Source organism: Oncorhynchus clarkii, chromosome 9 (assembly GCF_045791955.1).
Source record: "Oncorhynchus clarkii lewisi isolate Uvic-CL-2024 chromosome 9, UVic_Ocla_1.0, whole genome shotgun sequence".
In the NCBI taxonomy this organism is placed as follows: Eukaryota; Metazoa; Chordata; class Actinopteri; order Salmoniformes; family Salmonidae; genus Oncorhynchus; species Oncorhynchus clarkii.
Genome location: NC_092155.1, coordinates 73,122,181 through 73,144,231, shown reverse-complemented (window position 1 = coordinate 73,144,231; position 22,051 = coordinate 73,122,181). Strand labels below are relative to the sequence as shown.

At 45.7% G+C, this 22,051-nt stretch overlaps 1 protein-coding gene across 3 annotated transcripts in view; it reads left to right on the top strand.

Moving 5' to 3' along the window:
• LOC139417399 (copine-8-like) overlaps window positions 1-22,051 on the top strand; it is a 214,340-nt gene that overhangs the window by 58,892 nt on the left and 133,397 nt on the right. For all 3 annotated transcript variants that reach the window (XM_071166673.1, XM_071166672.1, XM_071166671.1), the window contains exons 4-5: window positions 16,315-16,418; window positions 21,849-21,888. In XM_071166673.1, coding sequence (XP_071022774.1) covers window positions 16,315-16,418; window positions 21,849-21,888 — 144 coding nt within the window. The remainder of the gene's footprint in view (window positions 1-16,314; window positions 16,419-21,848; window positions 21,889-22,051) is intronic.

The following is a 22,051-nucleotide window of genomic DNA, read 5'->3' as shown; positions in this document are numbered from 1 at the left end:
CCACGACTTACTGTTCTTTGTGCAGCTTCAAATGTCTAACAAAGTTGGAAGTTGTTGCGACTCCGTCTGTCGTTTTCTTCCCGCATGTTCTGCAAGTTGCAATCTGTTTTTTGTTGATACAGCGTCGTCTTTATATCCGAAAATAATAATTTGGGGTATCATCTTTCCAAGGGCTCCATCTGAATTCACCCGCCGACGTTCCTCTGCACTGCCACGCTCAACTGTTTCTTAGCTGGCGCAATTTGATTGGCTGCTGTCCGATTCAAACTGTAATCCGTTAAATGAAGAGTTGATGCGCTGCACACTTTTGTTAATAGCATCATTTTGAATATTTGGGCTTGGGGAGGGTTGGGGAGGGTTGGGAGGCTTGGGGAGGCTTGGGGAGGCTTGGGGAGACTTGGGGAGGGTTGGGGAGGGTTGGGGAGGGTATCAAGTCAGGTCGAGTCATAACGCTCAAGTCCAAGTCACGAGTCACTGATGTTAAAGTCAAAGTCGAGTTGCAAGTCATGTGACTCGAGTCCACACCTCTGCTTCATACTGTGTGAGTTTCCCTATACCAGACTGCAGTGCTGTGTAGTGTAGCAAACTGCAATTAGGGCTGTTGAGGTGACTGTATTACCGACCACAACACGCGGTCAGAATCATGACCACAGTAGAATTCCACGTGACTGTTGAGTCATGGTAATCTCCTCTTATGCACTCTGACATGCTTTGGTAGTACCCAACTCACTAACGAGTATCAGGTCCTAATGGCCTGGTACTCCGGGTTCTATTGTCCCTCCATCAGGTCCTAATGGTCTGGTACTCAGGGCTCGATTGTCCCTCCACCAGGTCCTAATGGCCTGGTACTCCGGGTTCGATTGTCCCTCCATCAGGTCCTAATGGCCTGGTACTCCGGGCTCTATTGTCCCTCCATCAGGTCCTAATGGCCTGGTACTCAAGGCTCGATTGTCCCTCCATCAGGTCCTAATGGCCTGGTACTCTGGGCTCTATTGTCCCTCCATCAGGTTCTAATGGCCTGGTACTCAGGGCTCTATTGTCCCTCTAACCACTCTGACATCAATGCAAATGAAATTGAAAAATCACATCAAACACTTATCATTAAAACAGTATTTAAAAAAAAAAAAAACTCACCTCACTGTGATGATCCATTTGAAGAAAGAAGCTCAACAACAGGTTGAAACTGAGTGATAAAACATGTTCATTGTGGATGTTGTTTCAAAGCCTAACAACAGGAAATGGTGATGATTAATTAAAAACACATCCGTACGCATATTAGAACTCATACATAGGATTATCACCCCAAGCCCCCCCCCCCCCCCCCCCCCAAAAAAATGACTGAATTAAAATTACGATTGTTCCATTATGCAAAATATATCTTACCATATATTACGTCTGCCAGAAAATTATTAAACAAAACGGATTTAAGATGTCTCTGGTACGTCACGGGTTTATACTATAACGGGTCTAGCCTATACTCCAACATAAAACAAATTAATGTGTGGTGTGAAGTAAATGTTCTTATATGTAATTCTCAGCTGCTCATATTAAACACAGCTCTGCTATGAAACCAAAGTAGCCTAGCAGGCATCAACTGAAAAACAGACCTAGCGGGAAAGAGCACGGCCTCCATTCACTATTGGAGTACATACAGTGCCTTGCGAAAGTATTCGGCCCCCTTGAACTTTGCGACCTTTTGCCACATTTCAGGCTTCAAACATAAAGATATAAAACTGTATTTTTTTGTGAAGAATCAACAACAAGTGGGACACAATCATGAAGTGGAACAACATTTATTGGATATTTCAAACTTTTTTAACAAATCAAAAACTGAAAAATTGGGCGTGCAAAATTATTCAGCCCCCTTAAGTTAATACTTTGTAGCGCCACCTTTTGCTGCGATTACAGCTGTAAGTCGCTTGGGGTATGCCTCTATCAGTTTTGCACATCGAGAGACTGAATTTTTTTCCCATTCCTCCTTGCAAAACAGCTCGAGCTCAGTGAGGTTGGATGGAGAGCATTTGTGAACAGCAGTTTTCAGTTCTTTCCACAGATTCTCGATTGGATTCAGGTCTGGACTTTGACTTGGCCATTCTAACACCTGGATATGTTTATTTTTGAACCATTCCATTGTAGATTTTGCTTTATGTTTTGGATCATTGTCTTGTTGGAAGACAAATCTCCGCCCCAGTCTCAGGTCTTTTGCAGACTCCATCAGGTTTTCTTCCAGAATGGTCCTGTATTTGGCTCCATCCATCTTCCCATCAATTTTAACCATCTTCCCTGTCCCTGCTGAAGAAAAGCAGGCCCAAACCATGATGCTGCCACCACCATGTTTGACAGTGGGGATGGTGTGTTCAGGGTGATGAGCTGTGTTGCTTTTACGCCAAACATAACGTTTTGCATTGTTGCCAAAAAGTTCAATTTTGGTTTAATCTGACCAGAGCACCTTCTTCCACATGTTTGGTGTGTCTCCCAGGTGGCTTGTGGCAAACTTTAAACAACACTTTTTATGGATATCTTTAAGAAATGGCTTTCTTCTTGCCACTCTTCCATAAAGGCCAGATTTGTGCAATATACGACTGATTGTTGTCCTATGGACAGAGTCTCCCACCTCAGCTGTAGATCTCTGCAGTTCATCCAGAGTGATCATGGGCCTCTTGGCTGCATCTCTGATCAGTCTTCTCCTTGTATGAGCTGAAAGTTTAGAGGGACGGCCAGGTCTTGGTAGATTTGCAGTGGTCTGATACTCCTTCCATTTCAATATTATCGCTTGCACAGTGCTCCTTGGGATGTTTCAAGCTTGGGAAATCTTTTTGTGTCCAAATCCGGCTTTAAACTTCTTCACAACAGTATCTCGGACCTGCCTGGTGTGTTCCTTGTTCTTCATGATGCTCTCTGCGCTTTTAACGGACCTCTGAGACTATCACAGTGCAGGTGCATTTATACGGAGACTTGATTACACACATGTGGATTGTATTTATCATCATTAGTCATTTAGGTCAACATTGGATCATTCAGAGATCCTCACTGAACTTCTGGAGAGAGTTTGCTGCACTGAAAGTAAAGGGGCTGAATAATTTTGCATGCCCAATTTTTCAGTTTTTGATTTGTTAAAAAAGTTTGAAATATCCAATAAATATCGTTCCACTTCATGATTGTGTCCCACTTGTTGTTGATTCTTCACAAAAAAATACAGTTTTATATCTTTATGTTTTAAGCCTGAAATGTGGCAAAAGGTCGCAAAGTTCAAGGGGGTCGAATACTTTCGCAAGGCACTGTAGATGACTTTTTTCCTTCTTCCCCCTGCCTCTGTACCTTCCCATTTGACAACGGGCCATTCTAAATCAAAACTAATATTAACTCATTAGTAAAGACCAGATTACATTGAGAATTGCCTGATGGGTGAAAATGATGATCACTTGGTGAGAGAACAGCTGTGCAGCCTGAGGAAAGGAACAGAGCACAAGCTTTTTTTTTGAGACTTTCTCAATTCATTAACTGCCTTTGGTCGCATCTTGCAGCCCATATATGTGTTCATTTCTAAGACATTCTAAGGTTTGTATCAGTCACAACTAAAGTTGCCAAATAACTCTGAATCTATCATATAAGACTTGTTTCAAATGACCACTTTAATGCTCAACGTAGCCACTCCAATATGCACACTCACTCCGGGATGGGAAAAAATATCCTTTCCATTTTATTAAGCTAAGTTAAATTATAGTCTTCTTTATTCTAAAATAATGAAACTAATAAGCATATCTAGTCTTCTAATTGAACAAGTCTACAGCCTATATCATGGGGCATAGACAGATAACATACAGTAGGCCAACTCATATTCTGTTCTCCGGAATAAAAATAATATTCATATCATGTTTCTTTAGACCTGCCTAAAATAAAAAATGGATTTATTGTGATGGTTTATATTGATTTATGAGACCTTATTAAATGTAGATGTTCCATCAGAGGCTTGTAGCCAATGAGGAGGCCTGGAGACGCTAAACGTGTTTATGTTAATTAACCGTCAATTACCGTGAGACCCACAGTCTTTTGCATGACAATAACCGGCTGACAAAACTTCATGACCGCCACAGCCCAAACTGCAGTACTGTCTAGTGTAACAGACTGCAGTACTGTCTAGTGTAACAGACTGAAGTGCTGTCTAGTGTAACAGACTGAAGTACTGTGTAGTGTAACAGACTGCAGTACTGTCTAGTGTAACAGACTGAAGTGCTGTCTAGTGTAACAGACTGCAGTACTGTCTAATGTAACAGACTGAAGTGCTGTCCAGTGTAACAGACTGAAGTACTGTGTAGTGTAACAGACTGCAGTACTGTCTAGTGTAACAGACTGAATTACTGTCTAGTGTAACAGACTGAAGTACTGTGTAGTGTAACAGACTGCAGTACTGTCTAGTGTAACAGACTGAAGTGCTGTCCAGTGTAACAGACTGAATTACTGTCTAGTGTAACAGACTGAAGTACTGTGTAGTGTAACAGACTGCAGTACTGTCTAGTGTAACAGACTGAATTACTGTCTAGTGTAACAGACTGAAGTACTGTGTAGTGTAACAGACTGCAGTACTGTCTAGTGTAACAGACTGAATTACTGTCTAGTGTAACAGACTGAAGTACTGTGTAGTGTAACAGACTGCAGTACTGTCTAGTGTAACAGACTGAAGTGCTGTCCAGTGTAACAGACTGAATTACTGTCTAGTGTAACAGACTGAAGTACTGTCTAGTGTAACAGACTGAAGTACTGTGTAGTGTAACAGACTGCAGTACTGTCTAGTGTAACAGACTGAAGTACTGTGTAGTGTAACAGACTGCAGTACTGTGTAGTGTAACAGACTGCAGTACTGTCTAGTGTAACAGACTGAAGTACTGTGTAGTGTAACAGACTGCAGTACTGTCTAGTGTAACAGACTGAAGTGCTGTCCAGTGTAACAGACTGAAGTACTGCATCATTAAGACTGCTCATTAAGACCTGACTCTGTAATGATTCATTCTCTCTGTCAGTTTATGGTAAGCAACACTCTCTACTGGCCCATCATTAATTCATGTTCATCTCAAAGACTCAGCTAGGCCTCTCAACATGCATTATTCATAATAGACACAATTAGCTGAGGGAACAAACTAACCGCAGCACAGAGGTGTGTGTGTTGTGTGTGTCCGTGTGTGTGTGTGTGTGTATGCCTGCTTGTCAGCACAACACCCTCATCCCAAGCATCCTCACAACATCGCGCACACACACACTATCAGACAGTAGTTTGAGCACCTCCTCACTATTACAGTTATAGCACCTCATTGTCTCACGCTTTAGTTCATATCAACTCAAATAACATGTTATTGGTCACATACACATGGTTAGCAGATGGTATTGGTCACATACACATGGTTAGCAGATGTTATTGGTCACATACACATGGTTAGCAGATGTTATTGGTCACATACACATGGTTAGCAGATGTTATTGGTCAAATACACATGGTTAGCAGATGGTATTGGTCACATACACATGGTTAGCAGATGTTATTGGTCACATACACATGGTTAGCAGATGTTATTGGTCACATACACATGGTTAGCAGATGTTATTGGTCACATACACATGGTTAGCAGATGTTATTGGTCACATACACATGTTTAACAGATGTAATTGGTCACATACACATAGTTAGCAGATGTTATTGGTCACATACACATGGTTAGCAGATGTTATTGGTCACACACACATGGTTAGCAGATGTTATTGGTCACATACACATGTTTAACAGATGTAATTGGTCACATACACATGGTTAGCAGATGTTATTGGTCACATACACATGGTTAGCAGATGTTATTGGTCACATACACATGGTTAGCAGAAGTTATTGGTCACATACACATGGTTAGCAGATGTTATTGGTCACATACACATGTTTAACAGATGTAATTGGTCACATACACATGGTTAGCTGATGTTATTGGTCACATACACATGGTTAGCAGAAGTTATTGGTCACATACACATGGTTAGCAGATGTTATTGGTCACATACACATGTTTAACAGATGTTATTGGTCACATACACATGTTTAACAGATGTTATTGGTCACATACACATGTTTAACAGATGTTATTGGTCACATACACATGTTTAACAGATGTTATTGGTCACATACACATGGTTAGCAGATGTTATTGCCAGTGTAGTGAAGTGTTTACGCTTCTAGATCCGACAGTGCAGCAGCATCTAACAGGTAATATCTAACAATTCCACAACAAAACCTAGTATCTTAACAAATTCCACAACAAAACCTAATTCACACAATCTAGTAAAGGAAATGGGATGAGAATATATGTATATGGATGAGAAGTGACAGAGTGGCTAAGATGCAATAGATAGAATAGACATTATGTGTGTGTGACCATCCTCTTCCTGGAAATGGACCAATGAGCAAACAGTTTCCTTTTATTTGAAATGAATGTCGCCAACAAAACAAGGAAACGACCTTGAAGCTTATCTTGGGCCACGAACAAAGATAACGACTCACAAATGCGAAAGGAAAAAAAGGATGTCTAAGTGTGATTCCCAATCAGAGACAACGATAGACAGCTGCCTCTGATTGAGAACCACACCCGGGCCAAACACAAAGAAATAGAAAACATAGAAATACAGAAACTAGAATGCCCACCCACGTCACACCTTGGCCTAACCAAAATAGAGAATAAAAACCTCTCTATGGCCAGGGCGTGACAATAGGATACAGTATATACATATGAGATGTGTAATGTGAGATATGTAAACATTCTTAAAGTGGCATTATTAAAGTGACTAGTTATCAATTTATTAAAGTGGCCAATGATATCAAGTCTGTAGGTAGGCACATGCCTCTCTGTGCTGGTGGTGGCTGTTTAACAATCTGATGGCCTTGAGATAGAAGCTGATTTTCAATCTGTCCCAGCTTTGATGCACTTGTACTGACCTCGCCTTCTGGATGGAAGTGGGGTGAACGGGCAGTGTCTCGGTTGGTTATTGTCCTTGATGAACTTTTTGGCCTTCCTGTGACATCGGGTGTTATAGGTGTCCTGGAGGGCAGGTAGTTTGGTCCCGGTGATGCGTTGTGCAGACCGCACCACCCTCTGGAGAGCCCTGCGCTTGTGGACGGTGCAGTTGCCGTACCAGGTGGTGATACAGCCCGATAATATGCTCGCGATTGTCTGTGTGCGTGGACCATTTCAGTTTGTCGGTGATATGTACACCGAGGAACGTAATTTTCTACCTTCTCCCCTGCTGTCCCGTCGATGTGGATAGGGGGGTGCTCCCTTTGCTGTTTCCTGATGTCCACGATCATCTCTTTTGTTTTGCTGACATTGAGTGAGAGGTTATCAGCCTGACTACCTCAATCAGCCTGACTAACCGGTGTCTGTATGTAGCCTCGCTACTGTATATAGCCTCGCTACTGTATATAGCCTCTCTACTGTATATAGCCTCTCTACTGTATATAACCTCTCTACTGTATATAACCTCTCTACTGTATATAGCCTCTCTACTGTATATAGCCTCGCTACTGTATATAGCCTCTCTACTGTATATAACCTCGCTACTGTTATAGCCTCGCTACTGTATATAGCCTCTCTACTGTATACAACCTCGCTACTGTTATAGCCTCGCTACTGTATATAGCCTCTCTACTGTTTAGAGCCTGTCTTTTTACTGTTGTTTTATTTCTTTACTTACCTATTGTTCACCTAATACCTTTTTTGCACTATTGGTTAGAGCCTGTATTCAGCATTTCACTGTAAGGTGTTGTATTCGCCGCAAGTGACAAATAAACTTTGATTTGATTTATTTTCCTGACACCACACTTCGAGGGCCCTCATCTCCTCCCTGTAGGCCGTCTCGTCATTGTTGGTAATCAAGCCTACCACTCTTGTGTCGTCTGATGATTGAGTCGGAGGCGTGCATGGCCACGCAGTCGTGGGTGAACAGGGAGTACAACAGGGGGCTGAGAACACACCCTTGTGGGGCCCCAGTGTTGAGGATCAGTGGAGTGGAGATGTCGTTCCTACCTTCACCACCTGGGGGCGGCCTGTCAGGAAGTCTGGGACCCAGTTGCACAGGGCGGGGTCAAGACCCAGGGAATCAAGCTTAATGATGAGTTTGGAGGGTACTATGGTGTTGAATGCTGAGCTGCAGTCAATGAAAAGCATTCTTACATAGGTATTCCTCTTGCCCAGATGGCATAGGGCAGTGTGCAGTGTGATGGCGATTGCATCGTCAGCCTTGCGAGGGATAACATGTTTAAATGTTTTACTCACATCGGCCATGGAGAAGGAGAGCCCACAGTCATTAGTAGCGGGCCGTGTCGGTGGCACTGTATTGTCCTCAAAGCGTGCAAATAAGTTGTTTAATTTGTCTGGAAGCAAGACGTCGATGTCCACGACGGGGCTGGTTTTCTTTTTGTAATCCGTGATTGTCTGTAGACCCTGCCACATACGTCTCGTGTTTGAGCCGTTGAATTGCAACTCCACTTTGTCTCTATACTGATACTTTGCTTGTTTGATTGCCTTACGGAGGGAATAACTACACTTTTTCGAAGAAATCTTGAAGCGTGGAATCCAATTGGTCAGGCCAGCATAGGATAGACCTAAGCATGGGTGCTTCCCGTTTTAGTTTCTGCCTATAGGCGGGAAGCAACAAGATGGAGTAATGGTCAGATTTGCCAAAAGGAGGGTGGGGGAGGGCCTTGTATGCATCGCGGAAGTTAGAGTAGTAATGGTCGAGCATGTTACTCGCTCGTGTACTGTAATCGATATGCTGATAGAATTTAGGTAGCCTTGTTCTCATATTAGCTTTGTTAAAATCCCCAGCTACAATAAATGCAGTCTCAGGATATATGGTTTCCAGTTTGCATAAAATCCAGTGAAGTTCCTTGATGGCCGTCTTGGTATCCGCTTGCGGGGGAATACACACGGCTGTGACAATAACCAAGGAGAGTTCTCTTGGGAGATAATTTAGTCAGCATTTGATTTTGAGGAATTCTAGGTCAGGTGAACAAAATTACTTGAGTTCCTGTGTGTTGTTACAATTACACCATGAGTCGTTAATCATGAACATACACCCCCGCTCTTCTTCTTACCGGAGGGATGTTCATTCCCGTTGCACTGAAAATCCCGTTGGCTGTACTGACTCCGACGGCATGTCCCCAGCTTGCCATGTTTCCTTGAAACAGAGTATGTTACAATCCTGGATATCTCTTTGGAAAGCATCTCTTGCCCTGATATCGTCGACTTTGTTAGCTAGGGACTGGACATTAGCGAGTAGTATACTCGGAAGCGGTGGGTGGTGTGCGCACATCCGTAGCCTCACTAGAAGACCGCTCCGGCACCCTCTCCTCCGGCGGTGTTGTTTTGGGTCGGAATCAGTTCAAATGCCCTGGGAGGTGCAGACAGAGGATCCGCTTTGGGAAAGTCGTATTCCTGGTCATAGTGCTGGTTGTGCTGGTAAGTTGACGTCTCTCTGATATCCAATAGTTCTTCCCGGCTGTATGTAATAACACTTAAGGTTTTCTGGGCTAATACTGTAAGAAATAATACATAAAAAATGAAGGACTAGAAGCGAAGCTGCCATCTCTATCGGCACCATCTTACATGCATTAGTTAACATGCTTTAGTTCACATGCATTAGTTCACATGCATTAGTTCACATGCTTTAGTTCACATGCATTAGTTCACATGCATTAGTTCACATGCTTTAGTTCACATGCATTAGTTCACATGCTTTAGTTCACTTAAGTTCACAGAGACGAGGCGAGAGGAGAGGAGAGTGGAGGAGAGAGGAGAGTGGAGGAGAGGAGAGGAGAGGAGAGGAGAGGAGAGGAGAGGGTTCACATGCTTTATTTAAATTGCTTTAGTTTCTCTGTTCAGTTGAAAGGCTTTACCCAGGACTCCCTGGAAAACATTGGCCAATTGTTACTGAGGGGACTATCCTGGTTAAATAAATGACAATGAAATTAAAGTAAACACAGCGACTTTGTTGTGTTTTTCTTTCCCTGTACATACAGGCAAGTGTTTCTGTTGCGTAACGACACCAACAGTTCTCGCACTGTGAGGAAGTAGAGTTTCCTCTCTGTGTGATGAAGAGGAAAACAGAGAGAGACAGTGAGAAGGAGACAGAAATAGAGGGGAGATAGGGAGCAAGAGGGAGAGAGATACAGAGAGAAGGAGATAGGGAGCAAGAGGGAGAGAGATACAGAGAGAAGGAGACAGGGAGCAAGAGGGAGAGAGATACAGAGAGAAGGAGATAGGGAGCAAGAGGGAGAGAGATACAGAGCGAAGGAGACAGGGAGCAAGAGGGAGAGAGATACAGAGAGAAGGAGATAGGGAGCAAGAGGGAGAGAGACAGAGAGAAGGAGACAGGGAGCAAGAGGGAGAGAGATACAGAGAGAAGGAGACAGAAATAGAGGGGAGATAGGGAGCAAGAGGGAGAGAGATATAGAGAGAAGGAGACAGAAATAGAGGGGAGATAGGGAGCAAGAGGGAGAGAGATACAGAGAGAAGGAGACAGAAATAGATGGGAGATAGGGAGCAAGAGGGAGAGAGATACAGAGAGAAGGAGACAGAAATAGAGGGGAGATAGGGAGCAAGAGGGAGAGAGATACAGAGAGAAGGAGACAGAAATAGAGGGGAGATAGGGAGTAAGAGGGAGAGAGATACAGAGAGAAGGAGACAGAAATAGAGGGGAGATAGGGAGCAAGAGGGAGAGAGATACAGAGAGAAGGAGACAGAAATAGAGGGGAGATAGGGAGTAAGAGGGAGAGAGATACAGAGAGAAGGAGACAGAAATAGAGTGGAGATAGGGAGCAAGAGGGATAGAGATACAGAGAGAAGGAGACACAAATAGAGGGGAGCTAGGGAGCAAGAGGGAGAGAGATACAGAGAGAAGGAGACAGAAATAGAGGGGAGATAGGGAGCAAGAGGGAGAGAGATACAGAGAGAAGGAGACAGAAATAGATGGGAGATAGGGAGCAAGAGGGAGAGAGATACAGAGAGAAGGAGACAGAAATAGAGGGGAGATAGGGAGCAAGAGGGAGAGAGATACAGAGAGAAGGAGACAGAAATAGAGGGGAGATAGGGAGAGAGATACAGAGAGAAGGAGACACAAATAGAGGGGAGATAGGGAGCAAGAGGGAGAGAGATACAGAGAGAAGGAGACAGAAATAGAGGGGAGATAGGGAGCAAGAGGGAGAGAGATACAGAGAGAAGGAGACAGAAATAGAGGGGAGATAGGGAGCAAGAGGGAGAGAGATACAGAGAGAAGGAGACAGAAATAGAGGGGAGATAGGGAGCAAGAGGGAGAGAGATACAGAGAGAAGGAGACAGGAATAGAGGGGAGATAGGGAGCAAGAGGGAGAGAGATACAGAGAGAAGGAGACAGGGAGCAAGAGGGAGAGAGATACAGAGAGAAGGAGATAGGGAGCAAGAGGGAGAGAGATACAGAGCGAAGGAGACAGGGAGCAAGAGGGAGAGAGATACAGAGAGAAGGAGACAGGGAGCAAGAGGGAGAGAGATACAGAGAGAGGGAGACAGGGAGCAAGAGGGAGAGAGATACAGAGAGAATGAGACAGAAATAGAGGGGAGATAGGGAGCAAGAGGGAGAGATATATAGAGAGAAGGAGACAGAAATAGAGGGGAGATAGGGAGCAAGAGGGAGAGAGATACAGAGAGAAGGAGACAGAAATAGATGGGAGATAGGGAGCAAGAGGGAGAGAGATACAGAGAGAAGGAGACAGAAATAGAGGGGAGATAGGGAGCAAGAGGGAGAGAGATACAGAGAGAAGGAGACAGAAATAGAGGGGAGATAGGGAGCAAGAGGGAGAGAGATACAGAGAGAAGGAGACAGAAATAGAGGGGAGATAGGGAGCAAGAGGGATAGAGATACAGAGAGAAGGAGACACAAATAGAGGGGAGCTAGGGAGCAAGAGGGAGAGAGATACAGAGAGAAGGAGACAGAAATAGAGGGGAGATAGGGAGCAAGAGGGAGAGAGATACAGAGAGAAGGAGACAGGGAGCAAGAGGGAGAGAGATACAGAGAGAAGGAGACAGGGAGCAAGAGGGAGAGAGATACAGAGAGAAGGAGATAGGGAGCAAGAGGGAGAGAGATACAGAGCGAAGGAGACAGGGAGCAAGAGGGAGAGAGATACAGAGAGAAGGAGACAGAAATAGATGGGAGATAGGGAGCAAGAGGGAGAGAGATACAGAGAGAAGGAGACAGAAATAGAGGGGAGATAGGGAGCAAGAGGGAGAGAGATACAGAGAGAAGGAGACAGAAATTGTGGGGAGATAGGGAGCAAGAGGGAGAGAGATACAGAGAGAAGGAGACAGAAATAGAGGGGAGATAGGGAGCAAGAAGGAGAGAGATACAGAGAGAAGGAGGCAGAAATAGAGGGGAGATAGGGAGCAAGAGGGAGAGAGATACAGAGAGAAGGAGACAGAAATAGAGGGGAGATAGGGAGCAAGAGGGAGAGAGATACAGAGAGAAGGAGACAGAAATAGAGGGGAGATAGGGAGCAAGAGGGAGAGGGATACAGAGAGAAGGAGACAGGAATAGAGGGGAGATAGGGAGCAAGAGGGAGAGAGATACAGAGAGAAGGAGGTAGGGAGCAAGAGGGAGAGAGATACAGAGCGAAGGAGACAGGGAGCAAGAGGGAGAGAGCTACAGAGAGAAGGAGATAGGGAGCAATAGGGAGAGAGATACAGAGAGAAGGAGACAGGGAGCAAGAGGGAGAGAGATACAGAGAGAAGGAGACAGAAATAGAGGGGAGATAGGGAGCAAGAGGGAGATGGATATAGAGAGAAGGAGACAGAAATAGAGGGGAGATAGGGAGCAAGAGGGAGAGAGATACAGAGAGAAGGAGACAGAAATAGATGGGAGATAGGGAGCAAGAGGGAGAGAGATACAGAGAGAAGGAGACAGAAATAGAGGGGAGATAGGGAGCAAGAGGGATAGAGATACAGAGAGAAGGAGACAGAAATACAGGGGAGATAGGGAGCAAGAGGGAGAGAGATACAGAGAGAAGGAGACAGAAATAGAGGGGAGATAGGGAGCAAGAGGGAGAGAGATACAGAGAGAAGGAGACAGAAATAGAGGGGAGATAGGGAGCAAGAGGGAGAGAGATACAGAGAGAAGGAGACAGAAATAGAGGGGAGATAGGGAGCAAGAGGGAGAGAGATACAGAGAGAAGGAGACAGAAATAGAGGGGAGATAGGGAGCAAGAGGGAGAGAGATACAGAGAGAAGGAGACAGGAATAGAGGGGAGATAGGGAGCAAGAGGGAGAGAGATACAGAGAGGAGACAGAAATAGAGGGGAGATAGGGAGCAAGAGAGAGAGATACAGAGAGGAGACAGAAATAGAGGGGAGATAGGGAGCAAGAGCGAGAGAGATACAGAGAGGAGACAGAAATAGAGGGGAGATAGGGAGCAAGAGAGAGAGATACAGAGAGAAGGAGACAGAAATAGAGGGGAGATAGGGAGCAAGAGGGAGAGAGATACAGAGAGAAGGAGACAGAAATAGAGGGGAGATAGGGAGCAAGAGGGAGAGAGATACAGAGAGAAGGAGACAGAAATAGAGGGGAGATAGGGAGCAAGAGGGAGAGAGATACAGAGAGAAGGAGACAGGAATAGAGGGGAGATAGGGAGCAAGAGGGAGAGAGATACAGAGAGAAGGAGACAGGAATAGAGGGGAGATAGGGAGCAAGAGGGAGAGAGATACAGAGAGAAGGAGACAGGAATAGAGGGGAGATAGGGAGCAAGAGAGAGAGAGATACAGAGAGGAGACAGAAATAGAGGGGAGATAGGGAGCAAGAGCGAGAGAGATACAGAGAGGAGACAGAAATAGAGGGGAGATAGGGAGCAAGAGAGAGAGAGATACAGAGAGAAGGAGACAGAAATAGAGGGGAGATAGGGAGCAAGAGGGAGAGAGATACAGAGAGAAGGAGACAGAAATAGAGGGGAGATAGGGAGCAAGAGGCAGAGAGATACAGAGAGAAGGAGACAGAAATAGAGGGGAGATAGGGAGCAAGAGGGAGAGAGATATAGAGAGAAGGAGACAGAAATAGAGGGGAGATAGGGAGCAAGAGGGAGAGAGATACAGAGAGAAGGAGACAGAAATAGATGGGAGATAGGGAGCAAGAGGGAGATAGATACAGAGAGAAGGAGACAGAAATAGAGGGGAGATAGGGAGCAAGAGGGAGAGAGATACAGAGAGAAGGAGACAGAAATAGAGGGGAGAGAGAGAGAAGGAGAGGGAGCGAGAGAGGGAGAGAGAGAGATACAGAGAGAAGGAGACAGAAATAGAGGGGAGATAGGGAGCAAGAGAGAGAGAGATACAGAGAGGAGACAGAAATAGAGGGGAGATAGGGAGCAAGAGAGAGAGAGATATAGAGAGGAGACAGGAATAGAGGGAGAAAGGGAGCAAGAGGGAGAGAGATACAGAGAGGAGACAGGAATAGAGGGGAGATAGGGAGCAAGAGGGAGAGAGATACAGAGAGAATGAGACAGAAATAGAGGGGAGATAGGGAGCAAGAGGGAGAGAGATATAGAGAGAAGGAGACAGGAATAGAGGGGAGATAGGGAGCAATAGGGAGAGAGATACAGAGAGAAGGAGACAGAAATAGAGGGGAGAGAGAGAAGGAGAGGGAGCGAGAGAGGGAGAGAGAGAGAGAGAGAGAGGGAGAGAGAGAGAGAGAGAGAGAGATAGAGAGAGAGAGAGAGAGAGAGAGAGAGAGAGAGAGAGAGAGAGAGAGAGGGGGAGGGAGAGAGAGAGAGAGAGAGAGAGAGAGAGAGAGAGAGAGAGAGAGAGAGAGAGAGAGAGAGAGAGAGAGAGAGAGAGAGAGAGAGAGAGAGAGAGAGAGAGAGAGAGAGAGAGAGAGAGAGAATTAATTAAATTCAATGAGGATAGTTTCCTGTTGCACTTCACAAGACAGATGGCAACCAGCCATTGTATTTTTTTTATATTGTTGTACTTTAAATCGGTGTTAGTGTATCAGTGTTTTGTTACTTGCCCATGTTTTTTGTGGACCCCAGGAAAAGTAGCTGCTGCTTCTACAAAAGCTAAATGGGGATCCAACTAAACAAACAAATCAAAGACAGAGGAGCCGTAGTAGTAGCATCCAGTCAGCCATTACAACACTGATTATTGACCTCCACTAATCAAATACTGTGGTCATCTGCTGCAGGGTCTCTACAAGAGAGGAGAGGATAGAGGAGAGAGAGGAGAGGAGACAGGAGAGAGAGGAGAGGAGACAGGAGAGGAGAGGAGCCAGCAGATGAGAGGGGTGGAGAGAGGAGAGGAGAAGATGAGAGAGAGGAGAGGATAGAGGAGAGAGAGGAGAGGAGACAGCAGATGAGAGGGGTGGAGAGAGGAGAGGAGAAGATGAGAGAGAGGAGAGGATAGAGGAGAGAGAGGAGAGGAGACAGGAGAGGAGAGGAGACAGCAGATGAGAGGGGTGGAGAGAGGAGAGGAGACGATTAGAGAGATGAGAGGATAGAGGAGAGAGAGGAGAGGAGACAGCAGATAAGAGGGGTGGAGAGAGGAGAGGAGAAGATGAGAGAGAGGAGAGGATAGAGGAGAGAGAGGAGAGGAGACAGGAGAGGAGAGGAGACAGCAGATGAGAGGGGTGGAGAGAGGAGAGGAGAAGATGAGAGAGAGGAGAGGATAGAGGAGAGAGAGGAGAGGAGACAGCAGATGAGAGGTGTGGAGAGAGGAGAGGAGAAGATGAGAGAGAGGAGAGGATAGAGGAGAGAGAGGAGAGGAGACAGCAGATTAGAGGGGTGGAGAGAGGAGAGGAGAAGATGAGAGAGAGGAGAGGATAGAGGAGAGAGAGGAGAGGAGACAGCAGATGAGAGGGGTGGAGAGAGGAGAGGAGAAGATGAGAGAGGAGAGGATAGAGGAGAGAGAGGAGAGGAGACAGCAGATGAGAGGGGTGGAGAGAGGAGAGGAGAAGATGAGAGAGAGGAGAAGAAGGAGAGAGGAGAGAGAGGTTAGGAGACAGCAGATGAGAGGGGTGGAGAGAGGAGAGGAGAAGATGAGAGAGAGGAGAAGAAGGAGAGAGGAGAGGAGAGAGAGGGGAGATAGCAGAGGAGAGGAGAGAGAGAAGATAAGAAAGAGGAGAGAGGAAAGTGAGGAGAGAATAGGAGAGAGAGAGAGGAATAAAAAAGTTGGGCTGCTTTCTTACAAACTGCATAAAATATTATGATTATTTTTGTCACAACTCTCTCTCTCCATATCTCTCTTTCCCCCTTCCCTCTCTATCTGTCCTCTTCTAGTTTGGGAGAACGGAGGTGATTGACAACACTCTAAACCCAGACTTTGTCAGGAAGTACATCCTGGACTACTTCTTTGAGGAGAAGCAGAATCTACGCTTTGACGTGTGAGTAGTTATTCTCTTTGATCTGGTCCTTGGAGGACTCACCAGGCAGACAGGTAGGGAGGGTGTGTGAGTTTTTACATGTGATGTGCCGTTTCTTCCCAATCCAACCTTCCTTTCCTTCCTTCTCTCTCTCCTTCTGCCTTCTTTCTCTTTCCCTTCATCTCTCTCCTACTTCCTCTCTTCCTACTATCCTTCTCTCTCCCGTACTTCCTCTCTTCCTACTATCCTTCATCTCTCCCCTACTTCCTCTCTTCCTACTATCCTTCTCTCTCTCGTACTTCCTCTCTTCCTACTATCCTTCATCTCTCCCCTACTTCCTCTCTTCCTACTATCCTTCTCTCTCCCCTACTTCCTCTCTTCCTACTATCCTTCTCTCTCTCCTACTTCCTCTCTTCCTACTATCCTTCTCTCTCCCCTACTTCCTCTCTTCCTACTATCCTTCATCTCTCCCCTACTTCCTCTCTTCCTACTATCCTTCTCTCTCTCCTACTTCCTCTCTTCCTACTATCCTTCATCTCTCTCCTACTTCCTCTCTTCCTACTATCCTTCATCTCTCCCCTACTTCCTCTCTTCCTACTATCCTTCTCTCTCTCCTACTTCCTCTCTTCCTACTATCCTTCTCTCTCCGCCACTTCCTCTCTTCCTACTATCCTTCATCTCTCCCCTACTTCCTCTCTTCCTACTATCCTTCTCTCTCTCCTACTTCCTCTCTTCCTACTATCCTTCATTTCTCCCCTACTTCCTCTCTTCCTACTATCCTTCTCTCTCCCCTACTTCCTCTCTTCCTACTATCCTTCATCTCTCTCCTACTTCCTCTCTTCCTACTATCCTTCATCTCTCCCCTACTTCCTCTCTTCTTACTATCCTTCTCTCTCTCCTACTTCCTCTCTTCCTACTATCCTTCATCTCTCCCCTACTTCCTCTCTTCTTACTATCCTTCTCTCTCCCTTCTTGCCCGCTTTTCTCCCTTTCCTCCACCATCTCTCCCCTACTTCCTCTCTTCCTACTATCCTTCTCTCTCTCCCTTCTTGCCCTCTTTTCTCCCTTTCCTCCACCATCTCTCCCCTACTTCCTCTCTTCTTACTATCCTTCTCTCTCTCCCTTCTTGCCCTCTTTTCTCCCTTTCCTCCACCACCTCTCTCCTGTGTAATAAATAATCAATCGTCATTCTCCTCTGTCTTGATTGTCATGTGTTGTTGAGATTAGGGGGAAAAGATTTATCAATATTTTATATGATGGTTTTATCCTCATTCTCCATACTGCCTGAAGTCCCAGCAGAGTCCCATAATAATTACAGTCCTCCCTCCCTCTCCCTCCTCCATCCTACCTACTATATCCTCTTTCCCTCATCGCTCCTCCATCCTACCTACTATATCCTCTTTCCCTCCTCCCTCCTCCTCCATCCTACCTACTATATCCTCTTTCCCTCATCCCTCCTCCATCCTACCTACTATATCCTCTTTCCCTCCTCCTCCCTCCTCCATCCTACCTTCTATATCATCTTTCCCTCCTCCCTCCTCCATCCTACCTTCTATATCCTCTTTCCCTCCTCCATCCTACCTACTATATCCTCTTTCCCTCCTCCCTCCTCCATCCTACCGTCTATATCCTCTTTCCCTCTTCCTCCCTCCTCCATCCTACCTACTATATCCTCTTTCCCTCCTCCCCCCTCCTCCATCCTACCTTCTATATCATCTTTCCCTCCTCCCTCCTCCATCCTACCTTCTATATCCTCTTTCCCTCCTCCTCCATCCTACCTACTATATCCTCTTTCCCTCCTCCTCCCTCCTCCATCCTACCTTCTATATCATCTTTCCCTCATCCCTCCTCCGTCCTACCTACTATATCCTCTTTCCCTCCTCCATCCTACCTTCTATATCATCTTTCCCTCATCCCTCCTCCATCCTACCTACTATATCCTCTTTCCCTCCTCCATCCTACCTTCTATATCATCTTTCCCTCATCCCTCCTCCATCCTACCTACTATATCCTCTTTCCCTCCTCCTCCCTCCTCCATCCTACCTTCTATATCATCTTTCCCTCATCCCTCCTCCATCCTACCTACTATATCCTCTTTCCCTCCTCCTCCCTCCTCCATCCTACCTTCTATATCATCTTTCCCTCCTCCCTACTCCATCCTACCTACTATATCAGTCCTTTTTATTTTTATTTTTTTATTTCACCTTTATTTAACCAGGTAGGCTAGTTGAGAACAAGTTCTCATTTGCAACTGCGACCTGGCCAAGATAAGGCATAGCAGTGTGAACAGACAACACAGAGTTACACATGGAGTAAACAATTAACAAGTCAATAACACAGTAGAAAAAAGGGGAGTCTATATATACATTGTGTGCAAAAGGCATGAGAAGGTAGGCAAATAATTACAATTATGCAGATTAACACTGGAGTGATAAATGATCAGATGGTTATGTACAGGTAGAGATTGGTGTGCAAAAGAGCAGAAAAATAAAAATAAATAAATAAAAACAGTATGGGGATGAGGTAGGTGAAAATGGGTGGGCTATTTACCAATAGACTATGTACAGCTGCAGCGATCGGTTAGCTGCTCGGATAGCAGATGTTTGAAGTTGGTGAGGGAGATAAAAGTCTCCAACTTCAGCGATTTTTGCAATTCGTTCCAGTCACAGGCAGCAGAGAACTGGAACGAAAGGCGGCCAAATGAGGTGTTGGCTTTAGGGATGATCAGTGAGATACACCTGCTGGAGCGCGTGCTACGGATGGGTGTTGCCATCGTAACCAGTGAACTGAGATAAGGCGGAGCTTTACCTAGCATGGACTTGTAGATGACCTGGAGCCAGTGGGTCTGGCGACGAATATGTAGCGAGGGCCAGCCGACTAGAGCATACAAGTTGCAGTGGTGGGTGGTATAAGGTGCTTTGGTGACAAAACGGATGGCACTGTGATAAACTGCATCCAGTTTGCTGAGTAGAGTGTTGGAAGCAATTTTGTAGATGACGTCGCCGAAGTCGAGGATCGGTAGGATAGTCAGTTTTACTAGGGTAAGTTTGGCGGCGTGAGTGAAGGAGGCTTTGTTGCGGAATAGAAAGCCGACTCTTGATTTGATTTTCGATTGGAGATGTTGGATATGGGTCTGGAAGGAGAGTTTAGAGTCTAGCCAGACACCTAGGTACTTATAGATGTCCACATATTCAAGGTCGGAACCATCCAGGGTGGTGATGCTGGTCAGGCGTGCGGGTGCAGGCAGCGAACGGTTGAAAAGCATGCATTTGGTTTTACTAGCGTTTAAGAGCAGTTGGAGGCCACGGAAGGAGTGCTGTATGGCATTGAAGCTCGTTTGGAGGTTAGATAGCACAGTGTCCAAGGACGGGCCGGAAGTATATAGAATGGTGTCGTCTGCGTAGAGGTGGATCAGGGAATCGCCCGCAGCATGAGAAACATCATTGATATATACAGAGAAAAGAGTCGGCCCGAGAATTGAACCCTGTGGCACCCCCATAGAGACTGCCAGAGGACCGGACAGCATGCCCTCCGATTTGACACACTGAACTCTGTCTGCAAAGTAATTGGTGAACCAGGCAAGGCAGTCATCCGAAAAACCGAGGCTACTGAGTCTGCCGATAAGAATACGGTGATTGACAGAGTCGAAAGCCTTGGCAAGGTCTATGAAGACGGCTGCACAGTACTGTCTTTTATCGATGGCGGTTATGATATCGTTTAGTACCTTGAGCGTGGCTGAGGTACACCCGTGACCGGCTCGGAAACCAGATTGCACAGCGGAGAAGGTACGGTGGGATTCAAGATGGTCAGTGACCTGTTTGTTGACTTGGCTTTCGAAGACCTTAGATAGGCAGGGCAGGATGGATATAGGTCTGTAACATTTTGGGTCCAGGGTGTCGCCCCCTTTGAAGAGGGGGATGACTGCGGCAGCTTTCCAATCCTTGGGGATCTCAGACGATATGAAAGAGAGGTTGAACAGGCTGGTAATAGGGGTTGCGACAATGGCGGCGGATAGTTTCAGGAATAGAGGGTCCAGATTGTCCAGCCCAGCTGATTTGTACGGGTCCAGGTTTTGCAGCTCTTTCAGGACATCTGCTATCTGGATTTGGGTAAAGGAGAACCTGGAGAGGCTTGGGCGAGTAGCTGCGGGGGGGGGGGGAGCTGTTGTCCGAGGTTGGAGTAGCCAGGCGGAAGGCATGGCCAGCCGTTGAGAAATGCTTGTTGAAGTTTTCGATAATCATGGATTTATCGGTGGTGACCATGTTACCTAGTCTCAGTGCAGTGGGCAGCTGGGAGGAGGTGCTCTTGTTCTCCATGGACTTCACAGTGTCCCAGAACTTTTTGGAGTTGGAGCTACAGGATGCAAACTTCTGCCTGAAGAAGTTGGCTTTAGCTTTCCTGACTGACTGTGTGTATTGGTTCCTGACTTCCCTGAACAGTTGCATATCGCGGGGACTATTCGATGTTAGCGCAGTCCGCCTTATCAGTCCTCTGTAGCCCAGTCATCAGTCCTCTGTAGCTCAGTCATCAGTCCTCTGTAGCTCAGTCATCAGTCCTCTGTAGCTCAGTCATCAGTCCTCTGTAGCTCTGTAGCTCTGTCATCAGTCCTCTGTAGCTCTGTCATCAGTCCTCTGTAGCTCTGTCATCAGTCCTCTGTAGCTCTGTCATCAGTCCTCTGTAGCTCTGTCATCAGTCTTCTGTAGCTCTGTCATCAGTCCTCTGTAGCTCTGTCATCAGTCCTCTGTAGCTCTGTCATCAGTCCTCTGTAGCTCAGTCATCAGTCCTCTGTAGCTCAGTCATCAGTCCTCTGTAGCTCAGTCATCAGTCCTCTGTAGCTCTGTCATCAGTCCTCTGTAGCTCTGTGCTCAGTCCTCTGTATCTCTGTCATCAGTCCTCTGTAGCTCTGTAGCTCTGTCATCAGTCCTCTATAGCTCAGTCATCAGTCCTCTGCTGAACGTGTCAGTAGGATATACTGTGACTTAATTTATTTTGGGTCCTTTACATATATAGTAACTCAGTCAGGGAATTGGGGGATGAGGATGGGTGGGCAGTGGACGCATTCAAGTTGAATTACTTTTAGCCAAAGTTTATCACCGGCAGCAGCTGCTACGACACATTGTTTAAAACGTGATTGTTTCTAAAGTGAATGAGTGAGTGACAGCAGGGGAGTCTTGGACAACAGTGAAAGGAAAATAGACTTCATTCATGAAGTGTAGAAGGATTAAGTGAAATAAGTGGTTTTACCGGTTAACAATTTGTCATTTCAAGTTAATATAAATTGATTTTGAGTGGCTTTCTGTTTGTCCGAATGTCATTGTATGAGGAATGATATCAAACCACTTTGGTTCTATTTGTTAATGTTCAAACCCCAGCCAGTTTAGACACAAATAGTTCTCTCTCCGGCTCCTGTCAGCTCTAGCCTCTTTCATGTGTGTTTCTTTCTGATTTCAGATACGACATCGATTCCAAAAGTCCAGATCTGGCGAAGCATGTAAGTGAGAAAAAGTTATCATGCCTTATAGTTGCTTGTTTTTTACTTTTCAAATCTATCCTCTATGAATGGAAACTTTTGTTTTTTAAAATGGGAACTTTTATTTTGAAATGCATCCCATTCCTTATTTTTGTTTTATGCTAATCAAAATCCATGTGGTCGC